The sequence below is a fragment of the Lissotriton vulgaris genome, chromosome 11 (assembly GCF_964263255.1).
Source record: "Lissotriton vulgaris chromosome 11, aLisVul1.2, whole genome shotgun sequence".
Classification (NCBI taxonomy): Eukaryota; Metazoa; Chordata; class Amphibia; order Caudata; family Salamandridae; genus Lissotriton; species Lissotriton vulgaris.
In genome coordinates this window covers 148,291,998-148,311,997 of record NC_141699.1, presented here as the reverse complement: position 1 = coordinate 148,311,997, position 20,000 = coordinate 148,291,998, and the positions used below count along the sequence as shown (strand labels likewise).

Here is a 20,000-nt window from a genome sequence, read left to right as displayed (position 1 = left end):
TGCTCGTTTGATTAGATGGTCCAGGATCTATCTGTGTCTTTTGCTTTTTTACCCTAAGTGCGCTGGGTATGCCCAGACGTGGGTCCCGAACTCACTGTGCCTCTGGATTCAAGCTTGCCTGGTTGATGAGGGGTGGTGCCCCGAAACCAGTCCAAGTATGCTTGTTTCCGGTTCAGGGAGGACCTGGCTTGGCAGTTTGGGCTGGACTGTTCCCATGAGGCACATGGTCAAGACTGATTGGCAGATTGCTGGGTCTAAATATTGGGGTGCCATGGTGAGCAAAAGAATGATGGATTTAACCCAGATCTCTTGACTGGGGGTGAATGTTTGATTTGCTCTGCATTCCGCCCATCATCTAGGTGTCTTTTGTGTTCTCAAACTTAAGTGTGCCAGTTATGCCCATACGTTGGTCCCAGGCTCACTGTGCCACTGGATTCAAGCTATCCTGGCTGATAAGGGGTGATGCCTCAAAACAGTTCTCAGGATGCTTGTTTCCGGTCCAGGGAGGACCTGGCTTGGCAGTTCAGGCTGGACTGTTCCCATGAGACACAGGGTCTAGACTGATTTGCATATGGGTGGGTCTAAACTGGGGTGGCATGGCGAGCAAAAGAATGACGGTTTAACCCAGATCTCTTGACTGGGGGTGAATGTTTGATTTGCTCTGCATTCCATCCATCACCTGTGTGTCTTTTGCTTTCCCGCCCTAAGCCCACTGCATATGCCCAGACGTGGGTCTCGGGCTCACTGTGCCACTTGATTCAACCTAGCCCAGCTAATATGGGGTGATGCCTCGAAACCTTTCCCAGGATGCTTGTTTCCGGTCATACGAACATACTGGGTAAGCTCATTTGGAGTATATGATTTGCCATTCTATTTATTGTGTTATGGTCCTAGGTGACCTTGATTAACAAGATGGAATTCTAGATATTTTGGTTTATCAGGAATAATGAATGTGTCGAAGAAGGAGGGAAGAAGAGACACTTTTATTGATATCTTTTCATTTTGTGTTGTAGGTTTTGAATATTACATGCAATACAATAATGCTAAACACATGAAAGGGATGGAAACTAGATCACCTAATTTGCTGTATTTTTGCAATGACCAGCAGATGAGTAACCAACAGTGATTATGTTGATTTGTTATATGTGCACAGAATGGATTACATCATTGCATTGATGTTCTTTTGTTCCTTATCCTAAAATAAACTTCCTGATGAAGGACTATTTAGTCAGAAATGCATTGAGGATGAAGACCTAGAAACCAAACTTTTACGAAAAGAAAGGAAGGTGCAATTTGAAGATTAAATATTCAATAAAATAGATTTTTGCAGTGTTTATGGGGGATCTAGGGGACAGAAAGGTTTCCCGGATATACCAGACGCTGGTTATTCATTGGTCCTCTACCCTACACTCTCTTCGGGCGGCGTGGGAGGTGGACGTTGGCCCCCTCGATGAGGACGATTGGAGGGAGGCGCTAGAATCCCCACGTGGAACCGCCATTGCTGTCCGGCTCCGACTCATCCAATTTAAATACTTGCATCGGGCCTACTATACTCGTGAACGGTTGTGGAGAGCTGGGTTGATTGCGTCCCCGGAATGTTTGCGCTGTGGGGCGGTGCCTGGGTCCCTGTTCCATACTGTGTGGTCGTGTGGTCGGTTGTCTGGTTTCTGGAGGGGTGTGTGGAGTTGTCTGTCCGAGGTCCTGGGCTGGGACCTTCCCCGCACCCATCGGCTGGGATTATTGCACGTCATGGATGGCATCGGTGGGAACATATATAAGCGCCATTTGCTGCTCTTGGGGCTTGTTTTCGCCAAGCGGGACCTGGCCCGGGCATGGAAGGTGGTGAAGGCCCCCCTCTTGTCTGCGTGGAAAGCTGGGCTGGACTACTTCATGGGCCTGGAAAGGCCGATCTTTGAGGCGAGGGGCTGCCCGCGCAAACACTACAAAATTTGGAAGCGATGGGCCGACTACCGGGGTCTATCACTGGATCCCCCAGCGGAGCGAGAGGAGGACATTTGATGGCAAAGACATTGTTGGCCCGATTCTGCGACGCTCCAGTCGCGCTGCACCTACACCTTTTATTCTATTGCTATGAGTACACGTGTGGTTGGGGGGTGGAGGGGGGGAGTTTGGGTGTTGGGGGGTCGGGTTGGGGGATAGGGCGGGGTGGGGGGGTTTTCTTTCATACTGAGCCTATTCTCAAGACCTGCTTGGACATTTGCTGCCTATGTAATTTAATGTACTGATGTCGTCGTGGTGATCTCCGGTCTTGGGGGTGCCACGTTCTTTAGTGCTCATTTGCTCAATAAAATTGGTTGTGAAAAAAAAAATAGATTTTTGCATGATCGCAGCAGTCGGAGATTTCACTTGACAAAAAATTGGTTAACATTGAAGAACAATTCACATAAGAGTGCCAGGGGGACATTGCATTTGGTTTATGCAACACAACTGTAGATAAAAGTCTTCACATGTAAATAACGTTTCTTTCTACAGTCTTGCATCCTCAAACTGCATGCTATGTTAAAAATCTCCTCTATATCCCTAGAATCTGGCATGAAAAAACTGACCTATAATTTAAAATTCTGATTGTCACCTCTCCTTTTCTCTTCTAAGTGGCTCTCTCCTTCTCCTCCATCCTCTATGTACCTCCTTTCTGAGCACAACCTACGCTGTTGCATGCATATTTGCCTTATTGTCTATAATTGTATTTCTGCAAAATGCCAACAACTCATTTACAAGATCACAACCTTACCCTCTTCCTCTGACGGTCATACCCTTGCAACCTAACACTACTTTATCTCCTCTTGCTAATCTACTTATCCCAGCAACCATGTGCTTGAGCCCCCTCCCCCAGCCACAAAGAAACTGGAGTGAATGCATCGCATGGTTTGCTTGGACACACAAGACTAGTCCCAGTAGCCGACAATAGACATTAATAATGGACGAACCACTAACAATGGGTTCTGGAGGAATGTGGAATCTTTTTTTGCATGTGTTTACCACGCATGCCATAACAACGCGGTCATTACAATGACTTTGTTGTTATTTGGCATACCGTTACAACGCAAGTCATAACGACTTGTGTTAGGGGGTGCTGGATGTTGGAATAGTATAAATAACTATTCCAACTCCAGTCTGTGCGGACACTAGGGAAGGTTTTTTTTTTTTATTCTTTTTATTAGCAACGGAAAAAGCAGGTGGCAATCATCACAATCAAGACAATAATATTCTACATTCAAGCGCAGGGAGTTCCAGGACATACATAGTGATCACAGTATGGAGGCATACAAAAGCATATCAAGTAATATTCACAGTATAAGCGGTTCGTCAATTGAGGCGTTCTGGGGGGGGTTCACAAATGTTTCCTCTGTACTCGTTCCATGTGGTCCAGATTTGTGTCCATTTCCGAGGGCATCCCCGTGCCTCGTATACTGTCTTTTCTTGGAGCATGCACCAGTCCATGTCAGTTTTCCATTGGCCGACCTTAGGAGGTCGAACCGCCCCCACAGTCTAGCAATGTTCCTTTTGGCGATCGCAAATCCTAGAGTGGCCCACAACTTCCCACTCTGTGATAAGTCCGTAGGTTCCCAGATGTTTAACAGGCACCTTTTAGCTTCAAGTCTGATCTCCACCTCCCATACTTCCTGCATACACCGGGTCACTCGGGTCCAGTAGTGCTTCAGCCGCGGGCATTCCCAGAGTATGTGGAAGAAGGTCCCTACCCCTCCGCATCCCCGTCTACAAAGCCCATCTGAACCTCGGCCCATTCGTTGCAGTCTAGTCCCTGAGAGGTAGACACAATGTAGGATTTTTAATTGAATGAGCCGGAGTCTGGCCGAAATAGCCACCTCCTATGGGGAGGCAAGTGCAGATCGCCATTCCTCCTCATCAATTTCTAGACCGTCAGCTTCCCATTTACCCTTGAGGGGTAGCAATAGGTCAGGGGAATGATTAATGATTTTTTTGTACGTGAGTGATATGGCATGTTCTGGGAGATGGCCATCTAGGAGTCTATCCTCCAGCGGTGAGGAGGCAGGGGGCTGCGTTCCCTCTGGAATGTTAGCCTGGAGGGAGTGTCTGACCTGCGTGTATCTAAAGTGTTCCGAATGAGCTAGCTCGTAGGTGTGTTGGAGTGAGGCATAAGATGTCATCCCCTTCGGGCCCCATAGGTCTCTAACATGGGATATGCCTATGAGGTCCCAGTTACGGAACCCCTTGGTACGGCCAAGCCTTCCGAGTCTCTCAGAAACCCACAGGGGGGTGGCCATCGTGAGGGTGTCAGCCCAGCCCAGTTTGCGTTGTACAATATGCCATAGCTGCACCGAGTGTTGCGTGGGCCCCGTCAGCGAGTATAGTCCCGGTTTGGAATAGAGCGCCGCTTCAAAGTTCCCGCCCGGTAAAAGTCAGCTGTCCATTTCGTATGCCGGGTCGTTACCATCACTGTATGTGCACTGGTTGATGGCGGAGAGGTGTGCAGCCCAGTAATATTTGCGGATGTCAGGGAGTGCTATACCGCCATCGAACCATCCCAGGGTCAATTTCTGTATGGAGATGCGGGGCATTCCAGACCACAGCAGTTCCCTCTGCGCTGCCTCAATAGAAGCGAAGTAGGCATGTGGGACCAGGTCCGGGTAATTTTGCAAGGCGTACAGGAACCTAGGCAGTGCCATCATTTTGAAGAGTGCTGCCCGTCCGAGGAGGGACAGCGGGAGTCGTTGCCAGGAGGCAGTGTCCCTCTTGAATCGCTGCAGAGGCGGGAGAAGGTTCTGCTCGTACCCGACACCCGGTTCCTTGGAGATGAATACCCCCAAATAACAGAAACCCTCGGTGGCCACCGTGATGGGGCAACTCTGCGGGTGCACGGGAACCTCACCCTGTAGGACATAAAGGACGGATTTGCCCCAGTTAATCCGGTAGCCTGAGTTTTTCCTGAAGTTGTTGATAATGTCCATAACCACTATGAGGGACTTACGAGGTCTGGTGAGGTAGAGCAGGACATCATCCGCGAAGAGCGAAATCCTGTCCTCCCAACCGTCGGCCTAACGTATTCCTTTCAGGGATAGGTCTTGCCTGATCCACGCGGCCAGGGGCTCCAGTGAGAGGGCAAAGAGGAGGGGCGAGAGGGGGCATCCCTGTCGCGTTCCTCGTCCGAGTTCAAATATTTCAGAGATTTTATTATTGACAGAGACATGGGCCAAGGGTGCTGCGTACAAAAGGCGCACCCATCCTTTAAAGCTCAGGCCGAATCCCAGTTTACGGAGGACAGCCATCTTATATGACCACTCGAGCGTGTCGAACGCCATTGTAGCGTCAAGGGATAGTACCACCGCATCTTCCCGGAGAGCATGACATCGGCCCAGGACTCCATACAACCTACGGAGGTTAAGCGCTGTGTTCCGGTGTGGCATTAAGCCAGACTGGTCCGGGTGTACTAATGCGGGGAGGACAGGTTTTAGTCTGTTGGCAAGGACTTTGGCCAATATTTTGGGTTCTGCATTGAGGAGGGATATAGGCCTGTAGGAGGCACATAAATCTCTAGGTTTCCCCTCTTTGTGGATGGCCACTATTGTGGCTATTCGCTGATCACGCAGCAGAATACCCCGTTCCTTGCTCTCCTCAAACATTCTTTTTAAGTAGGGACTAAGGCCAGAAGGTGCAAGCTTATATATTTCTATTGGTAATCCGTTGGGTCCCAAGGCTTTCCCAGACCGGAGGTCCCCGATCGCTAGGCCAGTTCCTCAACAGTAAGTGGCGCCTCCAAGTCCTCTCTTTCCAAATCTGAGAGAGAGGGCATTCGGATGTCGGTCAGCAAGGAGACCGAGTCGTCCTCTGGTCTGTCAGAGCCCTTACTGTATAACATTCTGATAATGCGACGCAAATTCCCGGACTATGTCACGGGGTTCAGTGATTACGGCACCAGTCTCCGTTTTGAGCTCTGCGACTATTCTATGTGCCTGTTGCTTTTTGTCTAGCCAAGCTATGAGCATGCCCGCTTTGTCCCCTTGATCGTATAGTCTACCCTCTTTGTCCCTGGCTATGGTCTTGGCTGCATCAGTAACTAGGGCTCTGTATTCCGCCGCCTTAAATTCCATGAGATGAACTGCCTCAGGCTCACCCTCCGCATTGGCCTCTGCTTCTCGTTCCAACAGGTCCCTCTCCATATTTACAATTTGCTCTTCACGTTCCTTTCGGCGACCGGAGATCGCCGAGAGGGCCTCTCCTCTAAGTACAGTTTTAAAGGCCTCCCAGAGCCCCCTGGACGAGGCCAATGTACCGTCATTTTCTGCGAAGTATCGGTCTACGGATAGGAGGAGTTTACGCCGGATGGGTTCACAGGGTAGGTACCACGCGTTAATCGGTGCAGTGCAGCCCTCTTGTTTGTCGCCCAGCGTGAGGTGGGCCAACAACGGCGAATGGTCCGAGATTCCTCTCGCCAAGTGTCTAACCTCCTAAATTGTTGTGTCGCGGTATTGTGGCGCCAGAATATAATCGAGGCGGCAAAATGACCGATGTGGGCCCGAGAAGAAGGTGTACTGTGTCTCTCGTGGGTGGCGGGTTCGCCATAAGTCCAAAAGACTGAAGGCGTCCAAGAAGTCAGTAAGCCATCTATGGCCGGGTGAGATGTCTCTGGGTGGAAATCTGTCTAGGGTCCCGGATACAACAGCAATAAAGTCTCCCCCTATCAGGAGACGCCCCTCGGGTAGCGAAAAGATCAACCTACCTAGATCTTGATATGTTTGTTCTTGAAGACCAGGTGGAATGTAGACCAAGACGAGGTTGATCTTGAAACCCTCCCAGGAACCTGACACCGTATCAAAGCGTCCCTGGGGGTCAGAGTCTGATTGGTCAATAACTAAGGGAAAGTTGCGCCGGAGTAGTATGCCTACCCCTCGTGATCCGGAGGTGAAGCCTCAGTGTGCCGCCATGTAGTAACCCCACCGGTTCAGCGCGTGACATGTATTTCCTAATAGGTGTGTCTCCTGCAGGAGTACTACATCAGGGAGGTGTCTTTTAACAAGTTGTAGAACAATGGTGCGTTTGAGCTTGTCCCCCGCCCATTGACATTCCAGCTTAGTACATTTAAACTCTTATCCCACTTCATCGGAATGTGTATCTCCTAGTGGACTCACCCTCCAGATCTCCTTAAAATGTGTGGAACCATATTTCTGACCTGAGGTCCTGCGTGGAGTAGCGTAGCTGTCGACGAAACAATAACACACCTGATGTGACATTGCCAGAACCTTGTAACTGATCCCTACCACCCTCCCTCCCCTCCCACCCACTACCCCAACACCAGTCCCCACCCCCCTCCCTGCTCCCCTGCTCCGTGGGTTTAAAACAACCCACATCCCCCAATTAGCAGAGTGCCTTTTGCCCTGAACTCACCCCGGAAGAGGAAGAATTTACAACTCTAAATAACCTGTCTTCCCTCCCTAGTGGACCTTTTGTCAGGGGCGCGCAGTAGCCCCCGGCCGTGTCCGACCCCCGGGCTCCCTCCCCCCCAACATAGCAGTTGAACCGTGCAATGTACAAGTTCTGCAAGAGAAATGTTCGTTTCCTGTCCATCACACCACTATGGAGCAATCACATTCCCCCCCCGGTACATCAGCATACATAAACATGGTGTCATTCGTTACATTCCTGTTTACCGCATAGTAGTCTTGAGAGTCCCTTAGTCTCCGCTACCCTCCGCCGCTTCCGGGGTGTCCCATCGAGGGCTGGCGGATCTGGACCTCCAGGAGCGCTGGCTCAGCTGATCCAGCCCCGGTCTCCCATTCACAGATTCAGGGGATGCTAACTGTGTGTCCCTCCAGTTATGATCCTCCGCTCCCTTCCCGGTGGCAGGCAAGTCCTTGTCCAGCCAGTCCTGCACCTCCGATGGTGAAGTGAAGAAGAAAGATTTGCCTCCGGCAAGGACCTTAAGTTTGGCGGGGAAGAACATCATGTACTTGATACCCTTGTCTCGGAGTGCCGCTTTCACGCCTGCGAAGGATCTCCTCTCCCGCTGGACCTGCAGAGTAAAGTCAGGAAAGAACCGGATCGTGCCATTTTCGTAGCGTAGGTCTCCAGACTGTCTTGCTGCTTGTAGGATTGCATCCCTATCTCTGTAGTTAAGGACTTTTGCGATGATCGTCCTGGGTGGCGCTCCTGGTTTTGGCTTCGGGATGGGTGCCCGGTGTGCGCGTTCAATCGTGAATAGTTTCGACAGACGTTTGGGCTTGAGGTGGTTGAGGATCAAATCCTCGAGGAAGAGTTCCATACTGGGCCCCTCAAGGCCCTCCGGCACACCTACGAGGCGGATATTGCTTCGTCGGGCCCGCCCTTCCTGGTCCTCGAGACGGAGCATCATCTGTCGGTGTTAGTGGACCAGGCCGTTAACCCGTTGTTCCAGCCGTTTCGTCGATGTCTGCAACTCCGCGATGTCTGCCTTGTTGGTGTTGACCTTTTCAGAGGTTTTATTAACCCCTTCCATGCTCATGACGAGCTCAGCTCGTCATGAGGCACAGTTGAGCTGTGCTGATGACGAGCTGAGCTCGTCATGAATATAGGAGAACAGCTATTTTCAGCACAGGGGAAAAATAACCACAGCAGCGATGTGGTTAAGGTCTGTGCGTAGTAAGTTGACTTTAATGGACACCTGGTCTATTTTAGTTTCAAGGGTCGCTCCCACTGAGTGGATGGCCTCCATGATGTTAGCTAAAGACTGCTCCTTTTGGGCCTGTTGTGCGTCCGCCGGTGTCTCCTTCTGTGGTGCGCTCTTCTGCACTGCATATTTGTCCAGCTTGTTGGTTTGCGTGGATGTGCCAAGCTTGTGCCTCATGGCTGCGTCACTTCTCCTCCACGTGTGGTCCGTAGAGGCGGGTATCAGTAATGTCTCGCAGGCAGGAAGAGGGGAGGGGGGGGGGGAAAGGTTGAGTGGCTCCTCTCCCAGAGGGATGTCGGGACTATCCGGAGATGTAATGGCACCTCTCAGTTCCCTGTAGTATGTCCCTCGTCGCAGTGGCGCAGTTTTAGACCCTCCGCGTGTCTACCACAAGATGGCGCCGAGACCTGGATTCAAATAGCGATGCCCAGAGCAAAGTAGGAGCCCCCCTATGGCCGAAGGATTGGTTAGGAGAGTGTTTCAGGCCCAGATATAATCCAAGAGGGCCCCAGGGAGGATATGCGGGTCCTGAATGTACAAGCGCCTAGTGCAGCTGCGCAGCCCACCTTTACGCACAGCTGTCAGACAGTCCGCTGGGGCACACCGCCGTCCAGGGCTCGGGGAGAGCTGCCTCAGTAATGGAAGGCCCTGCTGGTCTCCACAGCGGGGCGTCACTTTACAGGGCTCCAGCCTGCACGCAGAATGCAGGGGAGACAGCGCCTCACTCCAGGCGGCAAATCGCTGGTGTTGCGTCGGGCTATATAGCTCCCTGGGTGATCGCCGCCCCTGATGTGTCAACGGCTGAATTCTGGAGGTCCAGCTAAGTCCGGCGGCCAAGCCCCAAAACTGGGGTCTTTCCCAGCAAAGGAGGCCGCTCACCGTGCACTCCCGCTTCAGGTCCCGTCCCGGGCGGGAGCTTTCCGGGGCGCCGCTCTGCGTCCGAGAGTCGTATCCGGGCCGGAGTCGGACCGGAGGGCACAGCAGCCCCCGGGGGTTCCCACACTGTCGGTAATTAGCAGGACTTGCCGGATTCTGTCCGGATAGCCTATTGTTGGTGGCTTGGTCGCCCGAAGCTCCGGGTTTAAGCGGCCATCTTGGCTGGCGCTTAACCACGCCCGAGGTTTTGGATTTTAAATCCAATACCTTGTGCCCCCCAACGCAAGTCGTTTGGACACACAAGACTAGTCTCAGTAGCCAAAAATAGACCAAAATAATGGACGAGCCACTAACGATGGGTTCTGGAAGAATATGTAATCTTTTTTCACATGTGTTTACCATGCATGCCATAACAACGCGGTCGTTACAACGACTGCGTTATTTGGCATACCGTTACAAAGCAAGTCGGAACAACGACTTGCGTTAGGGGGCGCTGGATGTTGGAATAGTATAAATTACTATTCCAACTCCAGTCTGTGCGGACACTAGTGAAGGTTTTGGATTTTAAATCCAACACCTTATGCCCCCCCAACGCAAGTCGTTTTTTTCGTACTTGCGTTGTAACGGTTTGCGAAATAGCAACGCGGTCGTTGTAAAGAGCGCGTTGTTATGGCATGCGTGGTAAACGCTGTTCACCGTTCTGGAGCAGTGTGCTGGGCTAGTAAACCCTATATAAATGCAATTTCAATTAGAATTACAATAGAAAAGTGGCACCTAATCGAACTGGGTCTGGGGATACCAAATTACCGCTATCTTGCAGCAGCCCAGCTAACAAGGAAAGAGGTGTGGCGCTGCGGCGAGGCCGACTGACACCGGCCACTGGGGTTCACGGTTCGATCCGCTGCACCGTTGGCAGGTCAGCCCAGCATCATGTGACTCTGGGCAATAGCCCGCTTAATCTTCCCGACGGCCCCCAGCGCCGGGATGCCTCTGGGTAGCTGTGCGCTTTACAAATACTGGATTTACATATTAACATTTACATACATGGTTGAATGTAGTAGATCCGAATCAGAAATAAACTGGGCCTTTATTGATCAATTTATCTTTAGCATGCACACTTGGAGGGCGCCCTGAAATACATGGCTTTGGGCCTGTATTATTCTCGCAACATTGGCAGTGTGGGATGAAGTGGGTTTAGAAGATGGGCTGACATCCTTTACCTGTCTAGTCACTCGTACTTCTCTCCACATTCACTGGAAATGCGTTTGTTAAATGGTGGGAGCAGGAGTGTAAGCAAATAGACAACTTTACTAACCTAACAGGAAAAAGAACATTTGCAGCTATCAAACGCGATTTTGGCTTACCTGAAACCCAAAGCTATTGAACTGGTTCCCCTGCACAGCACTTAGAGTTCCACCTGGTATTATCTAAAATATATATTGCATATTTTCTTCATAAACTTTTAATGGTGTAATGTTTCTCTTCTTTACAGTCTCCGATCATATCAAGCAGCTCTGCCTCCAGCAATCTCTCATTGGTAAATTTTGATGATGGATTAATTACATCGCCAGGCCCTGTTTGCAGTATCGCTGATGTAAGAAGAGAGAGAAGTTCTAGTGTTGGCTGTGCCGAATCTGTAGCCCAATCCTCTTTAAACTCGCGAGAAAAAGTACTGCCAGCATTACATTCGTCATTGCCACAACTTCAGACTGCTTCTCTGTTACAAAACAGAACTGCTTCGCCCACATCACTTCAAAACTCTGGCTTGAGCTGTCACATTTCGTTTGTTTCTCCAGCAAATGAAAACCTTGCCTCGGGTGATTCTTCTGTTATATCACACACCGCCTCTGCGACTCTCACCCACAATGCTGCTGCTACTTTTACACCGAATAAAGACCTGCTGCTTACCTCGCAAGCACAAGTGCCATGCAACATTTCATTGCAAGCTACTGTGATAAAACATCCACCAGGACCGCCATCACAAAGAAGCTCTTTGTCTTCCCTGTCAAATGCAAATTCCGGAACAAGGCTCAAACAGCAAAAAATTGTGCCTGCTCCTCATCCTGAAACTGTGTCTTTAGTGGTAAAAAATGCCTTCGTAGGGACAGGTAAGCTTAGTACTGTTCTGTTTAGTTTGACTTTTAAATATGCAAGCAATTTTTATGCTTGGAGTTTGTTACCAGACAAAAGATTGCATATTATACATAGCCTGTGTATTCCCAAGTGATGAACATTCCACTGAGTGTCAGAAGTGGAAAACTGTCTTTTACAGTAGTTAATAAAACGTTTTTAATGTGCATTATCATGCATGTTTATACCATGCAATCCCTGCTACCATACCAGGTAAAAGAGATGTCAGCCTGCTGTACAAAGAACAACTGTTTTGATGCAAACATTTCTTCCAGACAACCAGTTTCATCAACTGTTCTAATGCAGAGGACATTAAATGCATCATAGTTCACTAAATGTTCTTAGTTATCCAGAATTGGGGTATCTTTCATAGATTCACATGCTTAGAATCATCCCCGCCGACCCACGGTATAATAAACATATATATAATAATCATAAAAAACATTATACAATAGGCTACTATGGATAGCGAAGTCACTACATTAGCCTATCTTAGTCCTTTTGCAAAAAGAACCACATTCGGAACACAGCCAGTCAGGCTGCAGCACCCTCTTACAACCCTCCACAGAGAGGCAAACCCTCAGATTTTCTACCGCACGTAGTGTGACAGGGAGTCTCCCTGAGCTCTGCTCAATTTTTCTTTACCTTTGGTTGACCTTTGTGAGTAGTTATGTCTGACTCTTCAAAGAAAAGCTTGTTTTTGCCTTGTTCTTCGTGTGGGAAGAAGAGGTTAAATTTTCAGGATCCCCACAAAGAATGTGTTAGACCTGTCAGCCCTTTGGGTGGTCCCTCCTATTTATTTATTTATTTTTGTCCCCTTTTTGACCCTCAATTTTCTTCATTTTTATGTCCACTTGAACTTTTTGGTGTTGTCTTGGGGATTAGGTGCTCCTTGACCCTATAGTTCCTCATAGGCCTGGAAATCCCTCCTTTTTCTAGGGCAAGTTTGGCTACACAAAATGGTGGCCAGTAACTGCCATAACTGCTCACCTCAGGGACCTGAGCCATAGGATTACATTGGGAGGAATCTAGAACCTTCTGGCCCATTCTGGTGAACTGGACCTAAGGTATATAAGGACAGAACCATGGAGGCTATTTTGTGCAGCAGGGAGTTGGTGGGAGTGCAGGCTGTGGTGTCAGGGGGGGGCTTAGAACATTGTGAGGGTTGACTTCTCTAGAGGGTTGCTCCCTTTATTCTGTCATTCCCGTCCTTCAGGCCATAGATCTGAACCTACCCGAACTTTCCTCCTTTTGAACTCTGACTGAGAGTCCTTGTAGTAAAAAGGGAAGGACTGACCCTCTCACCAGATGGACACGGGAGACTGCCGGACTCACATCAAGTGGATCGATCAGTTAAATTACCCCATCGGGAGGAAGAGCAGACTGAGAACTCTTGACAACCTCTGGGGGAGACGGTGAGAGTCAGATCCCCTTTCTCCCCTCTGAGTCCTTCACGAGCTCACTCCTGCCCTGGCCTGTCCCCTCCTACCTGTGAGCGGAAGCGAGGACCAGCTGAAGTGGGGAAATGGCCCATCTCTCGGCATCGGAGTTGGAGGCACGCCGCCGTTGTGGCGATCACTGTGGCAACTGACTGCGGCGCAGTCGCAGTGAGGGACTTGGCAGCGCAAAGAAGGAGGATCAACGGTGAAGCGTCCCTGACAGCCCGCAGGTCTGAAGAGGATCCTGGCGGCTGCGCGGCAGTGCGGCCTCTGATTTCCCGCGCAGGCCCAGTGGAGCGCGGCCCTCAAGGAACCAAGGTGGTGTTCTCGACGTTCGGTCGGGCCAGAGCATAGGCGGCTGTGTCGTCAAGAGCATTCCCTCCCCGCGCAGGCCCAGTGTGTGAGACGGCCGTGTGTGCGAGGAAGTGGAGGCTACATCTTTAAGCTGTAGGTGTGGCTCAGTTCCTTCCAGCTGCCTAGGACGACTGAAACTAAAACAAATTGCCCTAAGGCCACAAGTAAGCAGGGGTCCAGGGGCTGGTGCGGGACATAAGCCCAGAGAGATCGATTTAGGGCTTAATGGGCGGTCTGATCTTTGGAATCTGAGTTAATTCTGTTGTGTAGCCAAGGGAGCTCGAATGACAGGACCACTATATTGAGATTTACCAGACCTAGAACTATTGCTGGATTTCCTCTAAAGCTAAACCAAAAGCTAGAACAACTCACATGACCAGTTCTATTGCCTGTTTTAGATGGAAATTGATGCCTGTTCTTAATTTACCTGGAGTGAACTATACTGTCTACTGCTGTGTCCTGGCATAATCTAATGTTACTAGAAAGGAGATTCATAGATGGTCTCCAGACGGTGGTAATGTGTAAATTTGCTTCTTTAAAATGAAGTAGAATGTTTTCCTGCTAAGGTTGATTTGAATCACAAAAAGTATTGCCTGAAATATAAAGCATTAAGTGAATTACTGAATTCATTCTCTACTAGAAAACCCAGTGCTGGAACTAAATGTAATGACTTATGCCCAAGGGTAGCTGTGCGCTCTACAAAACCCAAAATCAAATCAAATCATTTATGCTTAATGATGCAGGTAATCAAATGTGGATGTGCTAAACGTATTTAAACAATTCTTGACTGGCATAATGAGCTAACCTGAGAAATTTTTATAAAGCAATCCATATTTTTCTAAAACTGGTGTGGTGTCATTTTTAGTGGAAGGGCGCTGGGTTGCTATGAAAAGTGTGACGCAATCACAACACAAAGGTCTCTGAGAATTGTCCTTACCACTTGTATCTGAAAGAGACAGGTTAGTGATAGATTCCTTACCTTAGAATATCCCCAGGCGTCAGACTGGATCTGGAAACTTTTGCTTAGCAGTACCCTTGCGCGTCGCTAGGCGTCGTCTGCGGCTCCGCGTCCGTCGTGGGCACCGTGATGACGTCGTCGGAGTACTTAGACGCCGCCTCTGCGTGCTGACGTCAGTTCTTCTTTTTTCCGCGCCAGCCAGCGCAGATCTGGAAAGAGCAGTTACCCAAGTCAATTTTTGACTAACTTTTTGATCATTTTTTGATCATTCTTCGAAGTCTAACGACTCCGATCGGTGCCGTAGGGATGCCCGGATTTAAACACTGTGAGGAGTGCGACTGCACGATGTCAGTCACGGACCCACCACCACCTGTGTTTGACCTGTCTAGGCGTCAACCACGACGACAAGGCCTGCTCAGACTGCCGGGCCCTATCTTCGAAAGCCAGGCGGGAGTGGTCCCGCAGGCGACTCAAACTCCGGCAGTCGGCCCCGCGCCGCGTGAGGTCCCGGTCCCGGTCCCACGGGAGGTCGAGGGACAGGTCGCGGGGACGGAGCCACCAAAGCTCCGGGAGTCGGCACCATTCCTCCGGGTCGAAGTCGTCGTCAGGTAAGAAGCACAAGAAGTCGAAGAGGCGTCATCGCTCTTCTGACTCCCCCTGACGCTCGCGCGATGCGGCCAGGGGTTCGGGTGACCCCGCCCATGCGGCTCCTTCGGAGTTGGGCCCGGTGCCGCGGGACACCGCTTGACCTTCCTCGGGCTCTGGATCGTCACTGGTGGACCTTACGACCCCCCCCCAGTGTCGGTCCGTCAGGTGTCGCCTCCGGCGCCGTCCTCGGGCGGCGCCGCCCCCCATTCCTCCTTTGTTCCGGTTCCGACGTCGGAGCGGCGCCGCTGGGCGCCGCTTGGAGATTTCCACTTCTACGAACCGGCCCCATTGAATTACAACCCTGAATATCAGGAGATGGGTGATGAGGAGGATTGGGAGGGGTCTGAAGACCCTCTGACCAGGGAGTGTCAGTCTCAAGAGGACTGGGCAGGAGACCTTGGGGAGGCTAGTGGCCTGGACACCTTTCCAGACACTGGTTTTGTCTCTCCTCCTACCGTGGCTTCGGAGGAGGGGGCACCCTATAGTGTGGTGTTGACGACTGCTGCCAAGGCCTTGGGCCTTGAGCTCCCCGTCGCGGCTGTGAGGACTAATCTCCTCACTGAGGTCCTTAAACCGCAGTCATGCTCGGCCGAGCCTCTGCTGCCCTTTAATGAGGCCTTGACCGACGTTCTTTTGGGCACCTGGTCCAAGCCCGCTACGGGTTCGCCCGTAGATAGGAACGTGGCCAGACGCCACCGCCCGGCCCCGGGCGACCCATGTTTCCTGTCCTCCCACCCCACCCCCGAGAGTCTGGTCATCCAGGCCTCAAATTCCCAGACCGCATTCCCGCCGGCTCCGCCGGACAGGGAATCCAAGAGGTATGAGAATTATGGAAAGAAAATATTCTCCTCCCTTAGTTTGGGACTTCGGTCTTCCAACACCGCATGCCTGGGCCGCTACACCCACTCTCTGTGGGAGACGGTGGCGGAAGTGCTGCCAGAGTGTCCGTTGGAGGTACGGGCCAAACTCGGCCAAGCCCTTGTGGAGGGCCGAGATGCAGCCAAGTATTCTATCCGGTGTGGGCTGGATACCACCGACTCGCTGGGAAGAGCAATGGCAACGACGGTGGCGGTGAGACCCCACGCCTGGCTGAGGGCTGCCAATTTTTTGGCAGATGTCCAGAACACTCTGATGGACATGCCGTTCGATGGCCGTCGCCTTTTTGGCGACAAGGCAGACCATGCGTTTGAGCGCTTTAAGGACTCCAGGGCTACAGCCAAGTCCTTGGGCCTCTCGGCCCCGCGCTAGCAAACGGCTGCTTTTCGCTCCTTTCGTGGCCAAGGAAGGGGCGTCCCCACACGTGCCGCCAGCCACTCGCCGCAGACAAACATCCAGCGCAGCGGTGGCCGTGGAAACCGCCGTGGAGGCGGTCAGGGACAACGACAATGTCAGTCTGCACCTTCCCCCGCAGCATCCGCCTCTAAGCCCTCCAAGTCCGTGCTTTTCGTCCCCATGTGACGCCAGTGGGGGGGCAGGGTTCGCCATCACCACTCTCACTGGCGCACTGTCACTTCGGACAGGTGGGTGCTGCTGATCGTCCGGAGGGGCTACTCCCTCCCCTTCGAGACGATTCCTCAAGCCATGCCACCGCAACACCACCGCATATCGGGGGATCACTTGCGGCTCATGCAGGAGGAAGTTTCGGCCCTCTTGGAAAAGGGGGCCATCAAGCGCGTTCCTGGGCCAGAAGTAGGACGTGGTTGCTACTCCCACTACTTTCTGGTACCCAAGAAGGGCAAAGGGGGCCTACGCCCTATCTTGGATCTAAGGAACGTAAACGGCTTCCTCCGGAAGGAGAAGTTCAAGATGCTGACTCTGGCTCAGGTCTTAGCTGCCCGAGACCCAGGAGACTGGATGGTAGCGTTGGACTTGCAGGACGCGTATTTCCGCATCCCCGTCCTGCCGGCCCATCGGCGTTACCTGCGGTTCACGGTAGGCCACGAGCACTTTCAGTTTACCGTGCTCCCCTTCGGCCTTACCAGCGCCCCACGGGTGTTCACGTAGGTGATGGCGGTGGTCGCAGCTCATCTGCGCAGGTTAGAGGTCTCAGGCTTCCCCTACCTCGACGACTGGTTGTTGAAGACGGGCTCGCCCCAGACAGTCGTCAGCCACCTCCAGACTACGGCAGATCTCCTCCACCAGCTGGGGTTCTCCATCATCGTGCCGAAGTCACACCTGTGTCCCTCTCAGAAGCTCCTTTTCATCGGAGCGATTCTCGACTCGGCGCAGTTTCGGGTTTACCCACCCGACCAGCGGGTTCGGGATATACAGGTTCCAGCCTTTATCCCGGCTTTCGGTCAGGTTGACGCTGCGGCTTCTGGGGCTGATGGCTTCCTGCATCCTTCTGGTGCATCACTCCCGGTGGCGGATGCGGGCTCTGCAGTGGGACCTGAAGTTTCAGTGGGCCCAGCATCAGGGCAACCTGTCCGACCATGTCCTGATCTCGGAGGGCACTGCGAGACAGTTGTAGTGGTGGCTCACGGACCGCGATTGGGTCAGCGTCAGATCCCTCTCCCTTCCCCAACCGGAGCACGTAGTTGTGACGGACGCGTCCCTCCAGGGCTGGGGAGGCCACATGGGAGAGGCGGAGATCAGAGGCCTCTGGTCTCTTGCGGAGTCCCGGCTCCATATCAACCTTCTGGATCTGCGGGCGATTCGTCTAGCACTGAAGGTATTCCTCCCCTCTGTCTGGGGGAGTGTAGTGTAGGTGTTCACGGACAACACCACCGCCATGTGGTACTGCAACAAACAGGGCGGGGTGGGGTCGTGGACCCTCTGCCAGGAGGCTCTGCGCCTCTGGCAATGGCTGGAACATCAGGGCGTGACTCTGGTGGTTTAACACCTAGCCGGTTCTCTGAACGCCAGGGCGGACGAACTCAGCCGCCGGTGCATGATGGATCATGAATGGCGTCTGAACTCGGAAGTGGCGCAAGGTCTCTTTCTGCAGTGGGGAGAGACTTGGTTAGATCTATTCGCCACCGAAGAGAACGTGCAATGTCATCAATTCTCCACGTTGGAATTTCCAAGGCGGCACTCGCTCGGAGACGCTTCTCGTCGCGAGTGGAGTTGCGGTCTGTTGTAAGCCTTTCCGCCTATACCACTTCTGCCCAGAGTGATGAAGAAGATCAAGCGCGACCGGGCACAAGTCATCCTTGTGGCTCCGGACTGGGCACGAAGGTACTGGTATCCCGAGCTACTCAGTATGTCATTCGATCCCCCGGTTCGCCTGCCTCTTCAGGAGGACCTTCTGTCGCAGCAGCAGTGGACGGTCCTCCACCCGAACCTGTCCAGTCTCCACCTCCATGCTTGGAGATTGAGCGGCGACAGTTGAGGCCATTTGACTTGCCTCCTGAAGTTTGCAACATCATTCTGGCAGCCAGGCGTCCCTCCACAAAGTCGGTATACGCCTGCAGGTGGAACAGATTTGTGGCAAGGTGCACAGCAAAGGCTGTGGATCCCCTTAATGCCCCTCTTTCTGAGGTTCTCCTCTTTCTTCTTTCTCTTGCCCAGCAGGGCTCTGCTCTGGGCACTATCAAGGGCTATCTTTCAGCTCTTTCAGCCTTTCTGAGGCTGCCTGATTAACCTTCTTTGTTCAAGTCCTTTATCGTTCATCGATTCCTGAAGGGCATCGCACATACGTTCCCTCCTGTTCCCTTCGTGATGCCTCAGTGGGACTTGAACCTGGTTCTTACATTTCTGATGTGCGCTCCCTTTGGGCCACTTCACACCTGCCCTCTTCGCCTTCTCACTTTGAAGACTGCCTTCCTGGTAGCCATCACCTCTGCCAGGAGAGTGAGTGAGCTCCAGGCTCTATCTTGTAAACCTCCCTTCCTTTCAGTCCATCCGGACAAGGTTGTGTTACGGACAAGGCCCTCCTTCTTCCACAAGGTATTCACGGCCTTCCACATTGGGCAATCTATCACCTTGCCCACCTTCTTTCCGCGTCCGCATCCCTTGAGAGAGGAAGAGAGGCTCCACCGTCTGGACCCAAAACGTGCGCTCTCATTTTATTTGAATCGCACACGCCATTTCTGGGTGGATGACCAACTCTTTGTTGGTTACGTGGGCGCTAAGAAAGGGAAAGCGGTGCACAAGCGAACCATCTCGCCGTGGATCATCTTGTGTATCCAGGCGTGTTACTCCTTGGCTAAGAAGGAACCCCCTGTGGGGCTGAGGGCTCATTCCACTCGAGCCACAGCGACTACAACTGCTTTGGGCCGAGGTGTGCCCTTGCAGGACATTTGCCAGGCGGCTACGTGGGCCTCGCTGCACACGTTTGCAAGACATTATTGCCTGGACAGTCAAGTCCGGAGGGATGGCTTCTTTGGCCCTTCCGTCCTCCAGGACCTTCTGGTGTGATTATTGGTTCGAAGATCCACCACCACGGGGTTGGCATTGCTGGGGTATTTATTCTAAGGTAAGGAATCTATCACTAACTGTCTCTTTCAGATGCACAAGTTACTACTTGTGTAACGATATATCTATAAGAGACATTAGTTAGTGATAGATTCCTTACCGGCTCACCCATCCTCCCCGTTTTGCGAACCGATATCTAGGTTTAAGGTCATCCCCTTTCAGGGCCCTAGTTTCATGGCACCAGTGTTGGTTTTTGGCATAGCTCTGCGTTTCTGGCGCGGAAAAGCTGTGTCTAAGAACTGACGTCAGCACGCGGAGGCGGCGTCTAAGTACTCCGACGATGTCATCACGGCGCCCACGACGGCGACGACGGACGCGGAGCCGCAGACGACGCCTACCGACGTGCAAGGGTACTGCTACGCAAAAGTTTCCGGATCCAGTCTGACGCCTGGGGATATTCTAAAGTAAGTAATCTATCACTAACTAATGTCTCTTACAGATATATCGTTACACAAGTAGTAACTTGTGCTCTGGGCTACCCTAGGAGGAGTGGTAACCCCAATCCAACATAATTGGTGTCCAGTGGTGGGATAGA

The 20,000-nt window shown here is 51.9% G+C and overlaps 1 protein-coding gene across 2 annotated transcripts in view; it reads left to right on the top strand.

Moving 5' to 3' along the window:
- The window catches only part of MLXIP (MLX interacting protein), a 2,166,122-nt gene that overhangs the window by 1,462,494 nt on the left and 683,628 nt on the right, over nt 1-20,000 (top strand). For both annotated transcript variants that reach the window (XM_086942977.1, XM_086942976.1), the window contains one exon: nt 11,013-11,628. In XM_086942977.1, coding sequence (XP_086799103.1) covers nt 11,013-11,628 — 616 coding nt within the window. The remainder of the gene's footprint in view (nt 1-11,012; nt 11,629-20,000) is intronic.